The sequence below is a fragment of the Salarias fasciatus genome, chromosome 22 (assembly GCF_902148845.1).
Source record: "Salarias fasciatus chromosome 22, fSalaFa1.1, whole genome shotgun sequence".
Classification (NCBI taxonomy): Eukaryota; Metazoa; Chordata; class Actinopteri; order Blenniiformes; family Blenniidae; genus Salarias; species Salarias fasciatus.
The window spans coordinates 12,494,873-12,516,064 of NC_043765.1; the positions used below are offsets into that span (position 1 = coordinate 12,494,873).

A 21,192-nucleotide genomic window follows, 5' to 3' on the forward strand; every position below is an offset into this window, starting at 1 on the left:
CAGTGATTACCAAGAGCTCCAGCCTTTATTGTTTTTACAGATCAATCTGTCATTTTCTTATTGGATTGAGGAATGACTAATTTTAACAGACTGGGGAAGCAGTAGCTAGCTTGTTACCTTCATATCTACAGCACAACATAATCATATCAATATAATTCCATGCTTCCTGTTCTGTAACTGATTTTAAAAAAGAAAAACAATACATACTGTACCGTACAACAATTTATAGAGAACACATCTACAAAGTAAATCTAACTCTCAGTAGAAATGAAGTTTGTGCACAATCACAACTTCCAGTTTTACTGTGTACTCAAAAAAATCCTTTGTTTGTTGTTTCGGGTGTGTTGGCATTTCTGCCATTTTATGATGTGTTTTCTGTACTAAAAGCCAGTTTAGGTTGCTGTCTTATCGAGTCGATCCAGCTAGACACAAGTTTTCCTGCCTTGTGGTGCGATGTATCCAACGTTTATATTGTTTGGATGTTTTTGATCCTGAGACTTGACCTTAGACAGTTTGATTTTTGGGTTAAGAGAAAAAAAAAAGGGCTAGATGTACAAAGTCTTTTTTTGCCGATTTCAAACAATCCACTGCATTTGTATGGCCCCTACTATTGATAGCAGTATGAAAGATGGATGGATTCGTATAAAGTGTTCATGTAGCACGAGGTCAACAGAGTCAGCTGTGTCAATGTTGCTGTTTTAGGGTCAATAGATCGGGCAGTCTATATATAAAAAAAAAAAAAAGTCTTTTTTGATCTGAACTAAAATTCCTTTAATGTACAAGACAGTCAAAAGTATTGACCCTGGCACATAATACCACAGATGGATGAGATAAATATATATTAAACTACCTGCTGTATTCACACTTAGGGCTTCGTATGAACGAATGTGTTCAATTCGTCAGTTTTTTTTTATCTTGGATTCAGATGAGAATGTTATGAGCTTTCATTTCCAGCAGCGAGGGAAAAAGGGAAAAGGCTAAAAACTGAAGTGTTTACCGTACCCGCTGTGCACGTTGTGACCTCCACACAAATCACGCTTCACCCCTCCATCACTCCGTCACCGGCCCATGTCATGTATGGATTTGCAAAGAACTGCTGCCACGGCTGACTTACTGTGGTGGTTGAAGCGATCAATTCACATTATGGAGTAAGTCATGTTGTCATTACAGCAGTGGAAATAAGCTGTCACACAAAAGACTGTAAAATATATAAGAATAAGGTGAGATAGTTAAAAAAAAAAAAAAGTATGTCTCGAGTCAGACAGAAATAGCCCGTAAAAAAACACACACACAGGCATTCGCAGCTTAGGTGCTGTGCAGAGTTACAAGGCAACTGTTCATCCCTGCAGGCACTTTGCTCTGCCATGTTTCCCCCGTAATTCTGTCATTCCAGATGATTGAGCCGAGAGCGAAACACACACAGGATTATGCCCCCCTGTTCGATCGCGGACGGGCGGGAAACCAAAGAATCAGCATGTGTACAGGCTGACTGGCAAGTTCGCCCTCACCCTGGGAATAAAAGTACCTGGCAGGAACACAAGAAAAAGAGGGCGATATCATGGAAGCCACTCGCGGAGTCTGTCCATGTGATGAGGCTCAGCTGGAACGAGCAGGAAATCATGCAGACGTAATGGAGTCACTCCTTCTTTTCGCATTCGAATGTATGTAATCTCTCGGACTTTGACACTGCTGAGGCTCACGTCTGTCCGACCGTCTCTGTTTTTAGCTCGCATTTGTATAATCTTCGCTACATGGACGGGACACGTAGAGACATGTTGGCACGATGACGGGGAGGTAAATAAAGTGACAAGGGAGAACAGCTAACAGGATCCGGCGTGAGGACTGAAAATTAGAGAACCAAAAATAGGACTTTGGGAGACGTACACATAGAGTATATCCTCTCCCCGTTGTGGAGACAAAAAATAGCTGACGGAAAACCTATTTTCTTGGCGTTTCGTGGACGGAGGGACAGAGAGAGAGAGAGAGAGAGAGAGAGAGAGAGCCATTTGCATTTCATTTCAATAATATCTTGAAAGCTTTTCCCATACTAAGTTATGCCCAAGCACTCATAAATAATTAAATCATTACACTAATGACTTCAAATACTTCAAATAGGATTCATCTTTTTTTGTACTCGCTTTATGAATAATTGGAATGGAGTACAAATGTTTTCTATATGATTTTTTTTTTTTTTTTTTTTTTTTTCAGCATTTAAGCAGCTGAAAGGAGTTTGAAAAGATGCATTGCTAAATCTCGTCCAGCATCAAAAGGACCTTTTGAAACAACACAATATGCTCATTGTTGTGGACACAGAGCCGGGAAACAATATGGCCTCCAAACACGCTTTTCAAATGTCATTTTTTTTCCCAGCTCTGCAAAGCGCTGTGACTAGAATCTCTAACCAGCACAGATCCTGTTTCAAAGATGGTCTCACTCCCCTGAGGAACACCCCTCTCTCAACCCCTCTCTCTCTCACACACACACACACACGATACAGTACAATACGCAGCAGTTGATCTGTTTGATTTACATTCCAGTGCTGAGAGCAGCAAGTGGCAATTACAAAAAATGCATAATAAAACATAGGTACATGTTTCCGTAACGAGATGAACTTCATGTTGACCCCGGGGAGTCTTTACATCATTTAACTTTAATCACTCTTGGCAGATTCAGAAAATTAACTATTGAAAATGTTTACCTATAGAAATATGAACACCTTCAGTGCCCTCTTATGATAAATCAGCATTTATACATGAAGTAGTTACATGAGATTTTAAAGATTACACATTGCAACAACTTTTTCTGCCAGTTAGAATTCAGAATTAGGGTTGGTACTTAAAAGTCAGTACTTATTTTCCATTCATCTTTAGATTTGGCATCATCAAATAAAGTATACTTCTCATTGTTGGTGTTACCATTTGGCAAAATGCACTCCACGAATATAAATTACTTGAGGATTTTGAAAGGTTTATCCTTATTTTGTTCAAATTACTACTGAAAGCGCCCTGGCAGTCTGAGCCCATGCCCTTCCTCCCGCTTTCACATTTCTTTTCACGGTGGTTTGGACGGAGCATCGAGTTGCCGCAGGGCGCTAACAGCACGCGCTGACCTCTGCTACCGATGCACCACAGATTGCTCTGCCAAGCCTTTGCCACCCAACACAGAGACGTCCCTGGAGGGGGGGAGAGAGGGGCGAACTCTCTGGCACTCCTTAGTCTGGCAAGGCGAGTCCTGGCAGAGATGAGAGGGGAGAGAGGGGAGGGTCGGAGGCCTGGAAAGACCTGCACCACCATTTTGCCCATCTGCTCTTTCAAAGCTCTTAATAGCAGTCTAGCATATCAATGTCTGTCCTCTGCGGTTTGCATTCACCTGCTTGCAAAACAGATTCAAAGTTGCAGATGATAAAAGTGCAGAGTAGATTTCAAAACTTATGTGAGTGGAAAATTGTCACGATGAAAACGGCGATCCTCTTTTGAGCCGCAGTGGGATCAGTGCCACTGATCAATCAGAGAAAGGTCCATTGATTTCCACAGATTATGTGTTTTGTTGCATGAGGGGCATGTTTACTCCTAATTTAAAACCTTGGGCCTGTGAAGCAAAGTGAAAAAAAGAGGACTGAAGTGCTTGGTTTTCTTTGTGTACTTTTAAATGTGTCTGGAAGGATTAAAAACTCAAGAGAGGAAGTGTACACACTGCTTGACTGATATTACTTATGTGATTTAGTAAGATCCAGATGATTTCCGTTTACATGGACACAACAGAAATGCAAACTGGGAGTCACAACACTCTGGGGGCTGCAAGTTTTTTATCGTCCAGCCGCTCGCACATGTGCAGAAGGACTATTTACTGCTGCCATGGTACACTCGACTTCAACTCAAGTCAAAGTGTTATTCGGTTGTGATCACCTCCCTTCACACAGAGAGGGAGTCATAGCATGTTTGAAAAGTCCCACCTTGAGAGGTTTTTCAAAACATGCGCTTTTAGTTTCTCCAAGCACCATTGTTGCATTTTCACTTGAAAACACTCCCATAATAGAAAAGGAACCTTGCATTAGTTTAAAGATAGATTGAAATAAGACTTGATGTGTATTATTCATATTGAATTTACTTGAATAATTCCAATGTTTATGGTATTAATACAGAAACTAAAAGATCAAAGACAGAACACTGCAGTTGCAATAGCACAGGGGTTGTGATGTACTTTTTTTTTTTGTCTCATTCATTGTCAAAGTCCTGATTCAGTCCAAGATATCAAACCAGTACGAATAAAACATCTTGGATCCTCCATGACACTATTTTGAGGATTTATATTTCTTCCTAGTTCGCCGGATGGAGCCTCCCATCAGGAGATCAACGTCCATAAAATATCTGTCATGCAACCAAATGACACCACTTAACAATTCAAAACAATTCCCCTTCGATTCAGCATCTCTTGATTTACACCTTGATGCCACATAGTTTATTTGATTTTTGTTGCAAAAAGTATATTGGTTCTTCCGCCAGGAGTCCACCTGCTTGGGGAGACAGATAACACTCTAATTAACACCTTATCTCATGTGTGTAGTCTGTACAAAGACCAGGCTGGACAAGTGACGGGCTTTCGATTTATTGAGGGTAGCATTCTTGACTGACTGTGCGGTGGGAGCGAGTGCTGGTGGGCTCTTCATGTGGTTGCCAAGTAACTGCAAGTCCAGTCGTTGTAAAGATCATCCAAGACAAGTTCATTTGTTAATTTAGCAGTTTTAGAGGTGCCGGCTAGAAGATTTAGCAACTTTCAATACCTTTAAACCCCTGCTTGGTATTTTTATGCGCAGCTAAGTGTTTCTTGGCAATCCCTTTATATTTAATGGGGGGATGATGAGCTTTATGAGTGTCTATTTTTATAATGTCTTCTGGCTTCGGCTTCAAATTGAATGAGACAACACAAGGGCCGCGCTGATCTCGTCATCTAACTCTTGTGTCAAATTGTCAAATTATTAATTACCGTCACCTCTCTGACCCACGTGTCATAACAATATCATGCAGCTGCCTGGTGAGATCAATTGGATGGAAAAAGCTTTGTTCGAGAGTGATAAAAATATCTCAGGGAACAAAGCTGCTACTTCTGATTTCAACATCTTGATAACCTCAGCGACTGAGAATCCTCGTCCAGAAAACTTCATCTAATTGTCCCACGTCCCAAAAAGCCTTTCCATGATGATTTATACATGCAGTCCGCATTAACATCCAACCAATTCAGACCATGCATAAAATCTGCATCCTTTGTGTTTTCTGCATTAGCACACTTAAGTCATTTCTTTGCGGTAATGTCTGCAAAGCCTTCGGACTCTCACCAGTGACTCAGCTCGTTGTGAGATCTGTCAACGCGCTCGGCAAAATAATGGACTGGGCTGTGGGAAAATAAAACAAAGTAGAATTTGCATTACATGAGTTGTACATTAAATATTCATTTGGAGAAGTTTTATGGACTCCGGCACATAGCTGCTGGAAAGGGACTTGCTGAAGGGCGAGACGAGGGGAAGGAAAGAGGGGTTTACATGCGCTACCTTCTCCTCCTATGAAACGCATTTTCATAAAATTCTATTATGGCATCTTATTATCTACCGGAGGTACGTTTGATGCATAAATGAGCATTTAAAACAGGAAGTGTCAGGGTCCAATTGCCCTTATCCTATTGGTGATGGTGGGAAATCACTCTGCTATGCTGTAGATGCCCAGATGCCCTCCCTCCATGTGTATACACACACACACACACACACACACTTTCATTCACATTCACAGACGTTACCGTGCTGGTCACTGAAGTAAAGGCTGACTTAGGAATAAAGCACTTCATGTGTGAGAACGTTTAAGTGTAACAGTGACTCAATGGGCTTTCAAATAGCTGTTAACCTGCTGGCATATCATAAAATGCTTTTGCAGAGAATGTCTCTGGCGCCTTTTAAAGCTAGCCAATGGGAACATCACAGCACCCCCATAAAATTGCGAGATTCGTGCTGAATCATTAGACCATCTTTTCGTTTAATTATGTATTATAATACCGCTGTTGTGAGGTCTGGCGTCTGCCGCACAGATTAAATCCTGCTCGACAGCAGAAGTCTGCGCAGTTTTCAAGCATTTGCATCTCTTAACATAAAGTTGAGGGCAGCACTTCTCCAATAAAGACTTCGAGAGAGAGGCACAAAATCAAATCGAGTAGGAGCGAGTGAGTGAGTTAGATTCCCAAATTTAATGAATATACAAAACTGCCCCGAGCAATGAAAGGGATATTATGGATAATAAAAATAAAGCCTAAAGGCTCATGTCAGTTACAAATAACCTAATGCAGTATTTATGATTTATTCAAGATCTACTGTGCTGAACAGCAACACAGTGAAGGAGTCAGTCTGCTCATGATCCATGTTTTCATCAAGTCTATTTGTCTCTCTTTTTCCTGACTCGTATCATTATTGTATTTTAACAGCTTGATCAGATCTATTTTTTGACATCAATTCTAACATAAGCAACATAATATTAAATACCCAAATCAAAAAGAAAACTGTACTTAAATGATATAAATAACAGAAACCCTACTCCCTTTTAGTGCCAGAGGAATTTCTTGCGTGCAGGCCTTGGCTTAAATGCCACTAATATTTCAACTGTTTCCTCCATGTCTCAAAACCTTCAAGCATCACAGTCTGCCAGTCCGAACAGCCTCTCCTGGCACTCGGTTGACTTCAAAAAGGTTTTTTATCGGCTGGAGAGCTGAAAAGCTCCACTCACCAAAGGCGACAGAGACAGAAGGAGTAAAGAGGAGATAGAGTGCAATACTTCGATTACTGGGCATATCCAGAATTTTTCAGTTTATGTAATTTAACAGGTCATTTGCGGCGCAACATTGTCTCTTATGTCATTTATTTGCGTGCAAACAGGCAGCACACAGCATTTGGAGTTGGAATGCATCCAAGACCCCGTTCACACACCAACGTTTTCAAGTGAAAACGGAAAACCTTCATTGCATTTTCTCCAAGAAAACAGTTCTTGGAGCCACTGATAAAGCAGCCTTTTAAAAACGGTTCCCCACATGGAACTTTTAAAAAACGCTCCAACGCGCATCTCCACGTATGCATAAAGATGGTAGAAAATCCTAACGATAAAGATTTCTACTGCGCGTGTGCGAGTAGATGGACAACGACAACAATGGCGGATTCCAAAGTTTCATGACTCACTGTGAATATTCTCTTAGGACTTGGCAGTTTAATAGTTGAGAATCATCCAGTAATAGCAGTCGAACTTTGTTTACCATGTATTGTTCTCAGCATGCATGTGTATGTGGTTTCATTGAACAATCAATGGCACCAAATTGTGGTTGTGGCATGTTAACTTCATTATTTTCTGTATTTTTAACATTTCTGCAGCTAAACACTCATAATTTAAAAAAAAAAATTATTTGTAAACACATTCACTTTTCCTGAAACAAACACAAAAATCATGCAGTTTTACTTCAAATTTCATGTAAACTGAGCCTAAATAGATTCACTTTTGAGTTGATGAGCAGAGAAAATGCCAGTAATCTGGGACTTCTAACCTCTAAACAGTAACAAGAAGTCCGGGACATCTCAGTGGAGATTATTGAAATATTGTCGTCGTTGCATAGTGTCTGAGTCAGAGATTGGCAACTTTAGTCCACAGTTGGCACTCACAATCATTTCCAAAAATGGGGAAGGCCCTGTCGGAGTTCATATTGTTTAAATCTGGTTGCTATTGTGTCAAATACCTCCCACAATCTGCCAACTTGAATGAGATTCACACACAGGAGTCATGGTTTTGGCATGGATTTGCTCCCAAACCATGAAAATGTGTTGCAAACTCGGTGAGTCGTGACTAAAGTAGGGGTCTTTTAACATTCTGCAGTGTTCCGTAGATGATGGTTCGATGGATGGATGGTTGGGTGTCTATGCCGTAAGACCCTCAACTAAATAAAACAGCAAAAGAAGATGGATGGATGTTTTACGGAATGCAGGTTGCACCTGGAATGAGCCACAATGGAAAGTTCATGGGAAGCTTTAGGTTGTAGACAAGGAGTAAATATCTCGTAATGCAAAAAAGTTATGTTTGTACAACGGGCATATTAATTGTACATCTTAAGGAATGCTAATGAAGCTAAAATAAGTGGGAGCAACTTTACCACGACGCTCACAAGAAATCACTGTGAATTTGAGCAGCACTGTGAGTATTGTCTGTTTTTCTTTCCTCATAAATCTCCCTCACAGGTATCAGGAAGCTTAGTTTTGCAGCTTCTTCCACTGTTAAAACCTCTTTAATTTCACTAATATTTCCACCTGTAATAATTATCTTCGTTGAACAGGCCCAAGTTTTTTTTTTCTTTTTTTGGTGCCTGTCTAAATTAGCGCGCGTGCATGCATGTTTAATGCCTCGCCCTTCGGTAGCAGGTGTGTTTTAACAAGCTAATCAAACTGTGTCCACCTGTTTTTAATTCAAGTGAGACATTTTTGAAAGACCTGTGGGCAGCTGGTAAAGGCCGAGGATTATACTCGGCAACTGTAGAACACATGGTCGTGCCACGGAGGACGCACACCACCTCTCACACACACACACCCACACACCCACACATTTTTTTATTTGTTCCACATTATGGCAGGTTCAGGGGAACTGTAATGAGCTGAGCTGCTGCTTTGGGAATGCTTATTATGTTTCTGTCAATAAATGGCTCTCCATCCAAGTATCTTGATCCCGAAATATGAAATGAATTAAAGGAGCGCTGTCGGGAAAAGGGCAAATCGGATCAAATTTCTTCATTATCACAAAGGAGAAAGGTCTTTGGTTTACTCAAGATAGAAACCAGTTTGGCAGTTGCATTTAAAAAAAAAAAAATAAAAAAAATGGTGATTTGTTATTCATGGAGCGGTGTTTGTTCTGACCTTGCCAATCAGCACGGGAATTGTCACATGTACTATGCTGGATATTATGCATGTGTTTTTGAAGCTATAGAGCTGCATTTTCAATATTAAAGCCAATAACAGACCTTGAAATGACATAAAATCACCTGTGAGTGTAAAGGGAAAAAAAAAAAAACTTGCATCGAATATTTTATTTTATTTCTTCAGATTTTCAAAAGAGTACCTTAAAAAAAAGCTTCTTAATTCAGCAGAACCAAGTCGTGCATATGTATCCACTGTTGCAAATAATTGTGTGCATCTGCAAGAAAACCACTGAGCCACCCGTCACTTGGCCGTGTGCTTCTGCTCTGCCAGGGAAACTCTTCCTCTTCTGCAGTATTGATTCATTAATTTCTTTTGCATTTGTTCTCCCCATTCTGCTTGGCTCATACTCCTTACCCAGCCCACTTTTATTATTTTAATGATGACAGACTTATGCATTGACCAGGCACATGTAGAGTAATTATGGGGAAATGAACCTGCGAGCTGCACGGGCCATTGACCAGCATATTGACTTTGACTGCCACCACAAGCAATTAAACTTAAGCTGCTGTGCATCTATAGAAGACCCCCTCCACCCTCCCCCTGCCTTTTCTGTTATTGTCACCCCACGCACATATAAACACACCCACACTGGTTGCAAGGTCGCCCCAGAACAGTTCGTCAGCGTGTGTTTCAACAAACTGTCTTAAAAATCAAAACAAGTCATTCCTTTTAAGGTGAACTCACCATCCTTTACCATGCACGATGATGCAGCACCACGTAATCTGCTTTCTTTTTTTTCTCCCCTCCACTGAGTTTAAAAAAAATAAAAAAGAACAAAGAAAAAAGAGAGAGTATAAGAGTTTTGTCATGCCTTCACTTTTGCCCCATGGCCAGCGGTGAGGCAACGGCATCAGGGACATAATCCATCTGTGGAGACGTCTCTGAGTCACGCCGGGCTCGTCCAGCGGGATGGGTGTGGACATCTGTGAGTCTGTAGCGATGGTTATTCACTCGGATCCCTCTGAGGAGTAGTGTTAGTGAGAAGTTACTCGACTCAAAGCTGAAGGGATTTAAGGTTTTTTAAAAAAAAGAGGGTTAGGGGAAGGACATGCCACACTTGTAAAAATAGAAGTGCTCGACAGAACCGTAAAAGGGTGCTTTAACTCGAGCTAATTGATGGAACAGTGTGCTATAACAGGGAGCGATATCTGCCCAAGCCTTTCCAAATCGTTTGCGTGAAACTCATAGCTTAAAGGGCATTAAAGATGTGAACATCCAGGCGCGTTCATGAGATCTCAACTTTTTTTTTCAGCATTTCTTGAACAACTTGCTCTCCATCAGTGTGCCACCTGTTCAACTGGGAGTGTTATCTTTCAGAAAGTTTTTTTTTTAAATGCTCCACCAAAAAAAGTTCCACTAAATCCTTTCAAATATTCAGGGCTTGATGAAAAAAAATAGCATACTAATGTGAATTACATGCTGGTGAATATTTTACATCAAGGGTATTTATACCAGCACAATGCAAATTTGCAATTAAAGATCCCATGAAAATTCAAGAAAAAAAAAAAATCATCCAGCAATAATGATCTCCATCGCCTTCACTGCCATATACAGTACAGGGGACAAAGTGTTACAACAGAACCAAAATGTGTCAGGATGTTCATGACACTAGTGGGCCCTTCTAAGGATGCTGCAGTCATACCCGAGGAGGTGGAATCAGAAATTCTGAACTGATATGTTTCCAGTGTGAAAGCTTTTAACGAGTCCTTTTGGAGCATTGTGATGCAATTCACAGAACAATGGATGGAAATGACAAATATTGAATAAAAACCAACCTTCACTATGTATTGGCTTCACAGATAGGTTGACTGTATACACTTTTGAACCATTTATCACTTGAAATGATTCCAAATGACTGCATTACAGAGTGTAAACTTCAAGGTAACAAATATCAGAAGAAAGCATAGTGACTACAACTAAGACCTGAAATCACGTTTTTCTCTTTCTAAAGCTCATTAATAAACTCAAAAAGCATTGCGATGCGCTCGGTAACAACGTTGCGTTCTGCTAGTAAAGCTAAAATGACCTACCAAATGAAACCGCTTATTTTATTACTGGAGCTATCAATTACTAATTTCATTTACATGCTATAAATTCATGTAGGTATGTAATGTTACGTTATGATAACTTATGTTACGGTACATCATGCTGTAGTGAATTTTCTTGGATGGGCCCAATATTAAGCCTTTGAAGACATCTCTGCCAAATAGCAAAATCTGATCGAAGGTGTGGGTTTAAAAATGTGAAAATGAGCACTGTGCGCTGTTTAATAGGAGCCTGTCTAACATGGGAAAGCTAAAAGCCCAGAATTATTATTTTACGCAGATTTCAATGCATAATATACTGTAAAGTCAACACATTTCAAAGGAAAACTGAAGTGAGAAACTACCTCCTGAAAAAAAAATTGTTGATTCTGAAGTCACTATAATCATGTTATTATTAATTCTTTTTTTAGGCATTTTGAATGAACTTCACTCAAAATGACTTGAATGCTTTAAAAATTACCCTCAGCTTAATGTGTTTTTCAGCCCCGTTAATTGGCAAAATGCATGTGCACGTCTTTTTGCTCCTTTTATTGAATGGCAGCGGTTTAAAGTCCACCCCCGTTGTCCGTTCACGTCCTCAGTGACAGAATGAAACGGGAGGCATGCTGGGTTTCCGTGAAAGAAGTGGGAAAATGTGCCAGTGTCTGGCTCACGGTATAATTTCTGTGCCTTTGTTTATCAGATGTGACAGATGACGGGGATCTTTACAAAAGGAACAGCTCAAAATCAAAGCTTCTGTTCTGTTGTGTCTTCTTCATCCATCCAAGATCTCTTGTTTTTATATCTACCTTAAGTTACCATGTTTTTGTTCTTTTAATTTATTTATTTTTATTATTGAAAGCTTGAGGTTGCGCATTTTATCTTGGCACACTTTCTTTTTTTTGTTTTTTGTTTTTTTTTTTTTCTGAGCTACAGAGTCTCACAGGGAGCATATGTGAGTGCAGAGTTGCATATTTTCAGGAGAGGACCCTGCAGCCATTTCAATCCCTCTACCCTTCGGAGAGTTTTCCCGATCAGTGGATTAGTGTTAGGTGACTGTCAAACAAACAAGCCCGCTGCTGGTATGGCTCTACAGCTCTGATATCCTTAGTATCCGGGGGACCGTGAGCACATATTGACTAAACACTTGCATGCAGCGGTTTCAACTGTGTTTTTGAGAGGAGAGGATTAAAGTCAACAGCACACACAGGTCAGCTTTTAGACTGCCACTTCTAATCAACCAGGATTTTGACATTTCCACTTGTACCGTGGTTTTGAGTTGTGAGTACAGCAGTATCTCAAGAATACCTTTGGGATAGTGTGTAGATTTAGCATACAATGTCAGTCTTTTATTTATATGTAAGTGTTAAAACAGACAGTGCAGAGGCCACATAAAATACAAATTGGACGACATAAAAACAAATACAGACCAGTCGGAGTAATAAAGTGAAATAATGAGTATTTCATATAAAGCAGGGTTTATTTTTGTTCTAAGAGAAACTAGTCCCTTCAGGTCCAAAGTTTTCTTTAGTGAATTCCAAGCAGCTCCTTCTGAATGTGAATCTATAAAAATGGTGGGGTCACTCAGACCTCACCTTTGACCCATTCTGAAAGTCTGAAACATTTAAGAGAAAGTCCTCAAATATAGAAAGTTTGCCAGTTCACACGAGAAAGCCGCCCACCAGCAACAACTCACTGTAAAGAAAGTCAGGAGGGTTAAACAGAATGAATCTGTTCTTGTACTTTCAATGGAAAGAAAGTCAAAAAACCAGCTGGCAGTGATTCTGTCCTTTTCTGTGAGACATTCTTTCCCTTCTGTTTTTGTCAAATTAAACGAGGAATAATGTGGAAGGGACTTCTAGCTATACTTCTCTTTTCAGGTCAAACGTATTATTTGAAATTATTGGTTTAATGATCTTTCATCCTGGAACATTCAAAAAACAAACATCCAGGGATTGGCATATCTTAACGAACGTCCTGATTGTTTTATGTATTGAATCTCAAAAGTAACTGAAATGACCGACTTGCATCAGAGTGAGTGATGTCTCAAGTCTAATCTGCCCTTTCACTTGGATCGTTACTACTTAGAACAGACAGAATCTGACAGGTTTGTGTGAATGATGGATGTATGTCTGGAAAAAAAAAACCTGAAGCACAACCTGTCCTATGTACATTGTGTTTAGCATACATACTCTTTATGTTTGAAAAGCAGTTTCATCTTTTATTGAAAGTTATTTAACTTTCACTCCGCTGGTTTAATGGACTTTCTGTACACACAGAAGCAGGCTTAACCTTGTTAAGATGTGGCCAGCAGAGGGACTGAAGTCTTTGTGTCTTTTGGAAAAAAAAGGTAGCTGTAAAACTAGCCAAGCAGTTTAGGTTTTATCTCCTGACTTCTCCTCATACTTTCAGACAGACATTATTTTACCTTGATGACGAGAACATTTGTCATGCTGCTGCCATTTTTTGTTGTGCTTTGCTCTGTTTGGGGGGTTTGTAATGCCTCGTGTTTCATGATGTTCTTGTGTTATATGTGAAGTGTGAGTGAGCAAGATGTGTGTTGCCATGAGCATCTGCTCCCAAATTCTGTCTCTCTTTTTGCTTTAACTTTTTTCCCATCACTTTTCATTTCCTTTTTCGGGGTGTGCTGGTGAGTTTTCTCCACTCCGTCTGACATGCCTTTGTTAAAAGTGCTTAACGTTGAATGGACCGCTTTTCCATTTTTGCTGGCGTCTTGAGTAGTAGCTCTTGTCTAGACCAATAGAGAAAAAGTCTGTGCAGCTTTTCTGAGAGAGGAGGGTCCGGTTCAGCCTGAACAATGACCCTCACCCCCTCCGTGATGGCTTGGTCAACAGCAGGAGACGAACCGCCAGCGTGCCACAGGAGAGCCTTCCTTCCTGTGGCAATAGGCTTTTCAAACTAAAAAAGCATTTGACGTGTTTTAGTCATCAGTGAATCCTGTGCATATTAATCTTAAAAATTACCTTTTTTTCCCCCCTCTCTTATTTGATATTCAATTTCCATGGTATTTATTCTGTCTGGAGCAACGTTTGCAGGAATTTCTCTATATTGGTGTTTCTGTTTTTTTCTATTTCACACTGTTTTGGGTTTCACTTCAAGTTTTCATTCCATGCCTGGTTTTATCTTGTCTGCCGTCTTTTCCTCTCCTCCCCTGATTACTCTTGATTCTTGTCAGCTGTGCCTCTTTTCTCTCTGTGTGTCTTCGTGTTATGAGCTGTTTGTCCTTAGTTTGCATGTGCAGCATTTCTTTGTCCTATGTGTCTCACGTCACCTCTTTTCTCCACGATTTTTTTTTTTTATTCAATTTGGAATTCAATTTTTGTTTTGCCCTTTTGGAGAGGTTTTCTGTTTAGTATTCATCAATTGTTTTTGTTTGTGAACTTGGTTGTGTGTTTTGGTTTCCTGTCCTCAGGCCCTGCGTAACACAGACAAAACCCGTTTTAAATGGATTCTTTTTTTAATTGCCCAGTTGTTTATTCTTATCATGGTTGCTTATGTATTGGCCCATGATGTCCTATTAATTGTCTTATTTTTGTATTATAACTTTGCATGCTTCCAATGTGTTCACGAGTGTCATAGTTTTTCGAGAAAACAACAACAACAACAAAAATACATAAATAAAAAAAGCCTATTAACATTTCAACTATTTATTATTTCAAAAACATATCATGAGTAGTTGTCAGTTTATAATTATCTTTGAGATAAACTTGATGCAAAATAGATTGTCCATAAGGCTTAATATAGTTGTCTGAACTGGAATTATTTTGTTAAAATAATTGTTAAATGTGTTCATTTCCACTGATTAGCCGGTTTCCATGCTATCGTGTCGACACTACGATGACAAAACAAAACTTACTGCCTTCTGTCAGTTTGCATGACAATGGTGCTCAGAGCAACTGAAAATGTAACTTATAGAAAAAATGGCTCAGAGTGTGGAACTTTTTGAAAATGCTCTGACTCCATGGAGACTATAGGGAAACACAGATATATTTAAATGCTGTTACTCTGCATGCGGCATTGAATAATGCTGTTGTAATGACAATATCTGCCTCCAGAGCCTCATGACTCCCAGGCCATATTCTCCTTTCATAGTTGAGAGTCACCTGTAATAGCAATCCAGCTTTGTCATCTGTCCTTGTCGATGTCCATTTACCCTACTTGCTATTGTTAAAGGAGTCGTATCATGCTTTTTCGAGCCTGTCAAAGTCATCTACAGTCAGTAATGAGCTACTTTAGCACCCATAGCACTACGAAATAGACCCGAGTTTCAAGGCGATACTACCGAGGAAGGGTGAAAAAAAACCTTTTTTTTTTAACACATATATTTACCTAATTCAGCTGTGTTTGTCTCACTTGCATGGCTACATGCATAAACAAATGCAATTTTTTTGTGGGTGCACTCAAGAGATATAGACTACAATCCAATGCATTAATGTAGTGACTATAACATATATTTCTAGGAAGGTAGCATGTCAGAGAGTAATCACATTTTAGGAGTGATTAAAGTTGAGGCTTGAGCTACAAGCACTTTTAATTGATTACCCTGGATTTTCTCTGAAACGGGTTAAATACTCCCTTAAAATGAATTACATTAGTGTCGCTATTTATATTCTCTCGCTCGTCTCTTATTATCCAGTTGAGATGGTTGTGATTAAATTGCCCTATACTGTACTTTCCCTTCCCCTCTCTCTCTCTCTCTCTCTCACTCTCTCACTCGCTCCTTTTGATCCTCTTTCTCTGCATTTCCCCTCTGTTTAATATATCCTATTGATCAGACACCCAATGTTCAGAACTCCACCCAGGCACCCTGCTCTTATATACTTATCTAATAATACCATTGTGCAGCGTATTGGTTGACTGCTTTCATGTCTGCAGCAGTTGGCCCTGTGGAACGTCTGTGGACCTTCACTAATCTGTGATTATCATGGCAACAGCTGATCTGTTTATTGATTCTTTTTTTTTTCTCCCACAAGCCACAGGGGCAGGGTACATCGCTGTCAAACTTTTTCTGGGGGGGGGGAAGTGGACCGTGGTTTATCAAAGCTCCCCCCTTACACTCTGGCAAAACTTCGAGCAAGTTCAACAATCCAATAAAAGCCAATACTCTGAATGTCAACTGACCCTATAGGCATCACTTTCCAATTTGCCATTGGCAGCACTTTTAGGAGGCATTGCTTTCGGGTTTATTTTTTTCCTCCCTTACCTGGCACATTACCAGTGTGGAATTCCCATTCATCATAATAACCAGTGTTGAGTGTCCATTTATCAAAGCCTGAATGCCAGTGCTTCACTGTACCAAGTTGAGCCAAGGGGATTTACCTTCTAATGGCCATTACAGAACCTAGTTATGAGACAAATTAGACAACGCCAGACACGAAAACAAGATGACTGAAAACACCGGGCCTGTGAGAATCCCTTAATTCTGAAATAGCAGTGCTAAGGACTTTCCTGCAGGTGATTACAATTCACTTTTAGCACCCAGTCATTTCAAAGAGCCAAGGATTGTGAGGAAGTCACACATCAACAGCTTTCATATCTCTGACCCCATTTATCATATCTCAAATTGGTTTTGCCTTCCACCAAAGCATTCATTGATCTTTGATTGATATTCTGAGTCCACCATCTGTATTCACTGTATAACTTGTCATCACCTATAGACAGACTTCCTCTCTCTCCTTTCTCTCGCTCTTCCTCACTTCATACCTTGTGACTGGGGTAATATATTAATGCGATGACTCTCTGGTGAGGCACCTTCACCAGAAGACTAATCTGTAATGCATGCCTGTTTGAGCTTTATGCAAGCCAACATGAATTTGCCCAAAATGTGATTAATACAACCTCTGTATCCCACAAGGTACCGTTTTGATGAATTAACAAATCGCTGTGAATGTCTTCCATTTAATCACACTGAGAGATGAAATGCAGGAGTGGTGGGGCAGGCTGTGTGAGTGTATCCGCAGTAATCTTTTTCCATCCATATCACAACTAAGACGAGGGGCAAGCGATGACTAGACACCCGCTTCGGCTTGATAGAAATCCAGGAAGTAAAGGTTTAGAGAAGATCTGAAGAGGCTGGGTGGGAGTGGTTCAGGTGTTTGTAATCTCTTTCCTTTTCCTGTCATATAAATATAATTTATTTTTTTAAGGGGGTTGTCAGGGGGTGAGTTATGATTTATGATCAGACTGCACTTTCATAAACTAAAAGCTCAAGGAGAACAGTGGAAACCAAAATACAGAAGGAAAATAAACTGCTTTATTTGAGTGTTTGTTCACAATATAATTCAAATTCAACGATCACATCCAGTGTGAACTGTCTTTGGTGCTGAAGTGATTCGCCTGCAGAGACCACACATTTCTAGAGTAACAGCCAGTACTTCTGTACAGGAAGCATTATTAGCCAAAGGCCTCATTTTCATGGTCAACATGCATCGTTTTTGTGTTTTCTTTCCAGAAGTTTTTCAGTTTTAAAAATGATGTTCATTTACATGGGAGGGGCAGAAACACTAAAAACAATGTAGTAAGCGTGCTAGGCCACAAGTTGGTGCTGTTGGTTGTTTTTGTATTGAAACCATGTACTTAGACAACAATATGCTGTAAACATTAATGGCGAAACCACAGACATTTATATGACAGCGAACAATGTTTGGTTGGAGTAATAGATGACTCTCAACTACAAAACTACCACGTACCAGGAGAATATGGACCAGAAGTTATGACACTCTGAAGGCAACAGTTGTTGTTGTCCATCTATGGAAAGGCCATCAAGCTGGGGATATTGTCGCCGTGATGCGAGATTGAGAAGAGAAATAAAAATGGAAATAAAAATGCAAAAGTTGAGGTGTGGTTAATGGTAAAGTAATTTTAAACTACAATGTGTCCTGTTAAGTTAACAGAGAGCAACAGTTTGGAGGGCAGGGAGAATTAAGTTAAATGGGAGAGCAGAGCTAAACACAAAGTGACAATAGAAGAACAAGAACAAATTGGGATAAACACGGAGGAAAGTACTAAATGGGACAGAAAAGTTGAAGCACAAAAGGAGGTTGGAATGAAAAAAGGTCAAGCACAAGTTGCTTGAATTAAAATTTGAGCATTTCACAGTAGTTCTTCCAAGTGTGACTTTGTTAAACTCTGTCAAGAGCCTCCTTACCAGTGGCTGGCATCGTGCGACCTGGAAATTAGACCAATTTTTGCTGAGAGGAGAAAACATTTCATGGAGTAAAAAAAAAAAAAAAAAAAAAAAAATCCCCAGCTATATCAGCACTTACTGCTCAACACTGAATAATTGATCACTGCTAATAATTCTCAGGGTCAAGCGACTTTGATGAGTTTTTAATGTGGGTTTGAATATGTTCACATCGGTGCTAAAAAGTCTGAAAACTTATCTTGAGTCACCTGGAAAGAATCAATGAAGTTCATCTTTGTATTTTTTTTTTATTTTCAAATGTTCAAAAAATCCTCAAAATGAGGCAATTTTGTTTGATTAGCGTTTTCTTATTTTTATGTTAGTTATTACATTTGCGAGTAAAAATGAAAAAGAAGGTGAAAGCCCTAAAATTGTAATTTCTCTTGAGAGTTGAATCCAAACTAGTTAGTTTGAAAGGAATCGGATGAGCTCGAGGCAAAATGATTACTTTAATGCAGCATTTCTAATTTGTCTTCATTTCACCCACAGTCTGGAACAAACTAAATATATTTTAAAGTTAAAATGACAGCAGAATTTTCAATTGCACTGGATGGGTGTGGGAGTGTGTGTGTGTGTGCATGCACTCACAAGCCCTCACAGCTGTATTTCTGTATGGATGGGTGACAATAGTGGTTTTCCAAAGGGGGACCTGGCCACCCAAACGGGACGAACTACTGTTTAGTTTTACTTCTGTCAAAGCAGAAGGCAACTTGTTGACAGAGTTTTCCGTCGATACGACGCTGGACAGACCTGTGCTCTAAAAGATAATGTCCACCTCTGCCAGAAAAGACGTGCATGAGGGCTGATAATAACTGCAGTAGCTGAAAAAGTCATTCGAAATTGGGATCAATCATATGCTTTGATGTATAAAAAAAAGAAAAAAACAGAAGGAAGCTGAAAATGTGTAATATTTGTCTAAATTGTCTATATGATATATTTTCTGAAGCTGTCCAATGACTATTTCATTTGTATTGATTATCCAATGACGCTATGCAAGTAAGTAAGCGAGTAATGTTAACAATAACCCAACCCAAGTTCTACTTTTGAGTATTTTCAATCTGTTCTCGGATAAAGTGGCGTCTGTGACGGCTCCTTCTTTTTCCTTTTTTTTTCCCCTCCAGACGTCTGTAGCTGGAATTAAAGAAGACAGTGCTTTGCTGGCTGCTCGCTGTAGATACCTCTCCTAACGCTTGGCTATCTCTCCACACACTAAGGGTATTTTTAGTGGCCCTTATCTCATTATGAAACATGAGGCGCGCTGCAGAGGCTTACGTTACACACCTCGGATGCTTTGGCTTAGGATTATGCAGGCATGTGAATGGAAGAAGGATGGAGGGAGTTGTGTGTCTGTGAGAGAGAGAGATAGAGAGAGAAGGTTTGAGTTGGGGAGGTATGATGAGGTTAGAGAAAGAGACTTATTGACTTCCTCAGCTTTTAGCTGAGTCAATTCCCCCACCCCACCTCCTACTCTGCAAACCACTTCTGTGGACTGTGAAGGGTGGGTGATGAATGTAGCACGGATTACCGAGAAAAACAGAGTGGGGAAAGTATGAATGAATGAACAGATGGGTTGAATGGAATTCCATTGAATACAAAGCTGTACCTTTTCCTCACAGCAAGAGCCTTTTTCCTCCTAGAACTGAGTATAATAAAAAGACATCCATGTCAGGTTAGTCTAATTTTTGAATTCTAATCTGCTATAGGTTGGAATTTCTTTGTTTTTGGCAAAAAATACACTACTATTTTTTTTACTTGTCAAGATAAGTTCTACTCAAACTTCAGTTTCTCTGCTCCAGCACCTGTGGAGCAAACCTCAAAATCTGAGCTCAGTTTATTCAAATCAGGGATAACCCTTACATACATGTTTATACCTGATCTCCTCTCAGCATGCTCTAGATCAACTCTGGGCAAAAAGTACACCAAAGGAAATTCAAAATTTTCAACTCAAAATCATACCCAGTTTTACATAAGACATAAAAAACCAAAACTTCCTTACTTACATGATGATTTACATGTTTGTTTTTGAATCAAAGGTTACAGTGATATGAACAATCTAACACTGATGGTTGTTAATCAAACTATAATACAACATCCCATGAAAATCATGAAAGTAAAATATTTACATAAATCAGATCACAGTTAATGTCCTCACGATGCTGCAATTAGAGATTGAAATATCAGAAAGTATCAACATGGAGAGATGTTAATTTAATCTCTATTGAACATCAATCATAACAGATTCTCTTGTTAACCCCATACTTTAATCAGTGTGCTCAGCCTTGACCACTCAGGGCTGCCAGTCAGTTCTCTCTCCTGACATATCAGATTTTTATTCCATGTTAGTCTTTTGGTTTCAAGCAATTCTACCAAGGGTTTAAATCCTTTGCTACAACCGAAGACATTTTATACCCACTAAACACAGACATAATCTTCACACACTTGAATAATACATTTCAAACGCAAATTTGTTTACATCTCACTTTCACTACAGCACAGCAAGCAGGAGCCGACGTTTCTGTGTTTCAGTCCTTCAGACTGACAGCAGGCTGGGACTTTAACTCTGAGAAGTTGTGCCTCAGAGTGAAGATGCCACCCAGCACATATAAAATAAAGTAAGGCAAGCTTAAAATGTGGCTTATTTTCTCTGAAACTGATAAGATTGTATCTTCTCTGTCACATACTGCACATGCTGTGTATGTGTTCCCATACTGCCTCCTTACTATTCATCTCCTTGGAGCTAAGATAAGAATAAAAGCAGGTGATCCCACATTTCCTACTAATACAACAATTATTTCACTCCTTGTTTAACCGAATGAAAGACATACAGCATAAACAGGTGTTTCACAGTGAAAGTCAGGAGTTACAGCAAGCTTTATTTCAACCTTTAACAGAACTTACAACAGTAAAAGCATAAATAAGTTTGAAACATTGTGAGCTTTTAAAAAATTAGAACTTTCTGCTGGGTGATGGTGGATACCGAT

General features: G+C 39.6%; 1 protein-coding gene across 1 annotated transcript in view; it reads left to right on the forward strand.

Moving 5' to 3' along the window:
* Positions 1 to 1,783: 1,783 nt before the first annotated feature.
* LOC115409775 (CUB and sushi domain-containing protein 1-like) overlaps positions 1,784 to 21,192 on the forward strand; it is a 204,277-nt gene continuing 184,868 nt past the window's right edge. Inside the window, 1 exon segment of the mRNA XM_030121052.1 lies at positions 1,784 to 1,794. Coding sequence (XP_029976912.1) covers positions 1,784 to 1,794 — 11 coding nt within the window.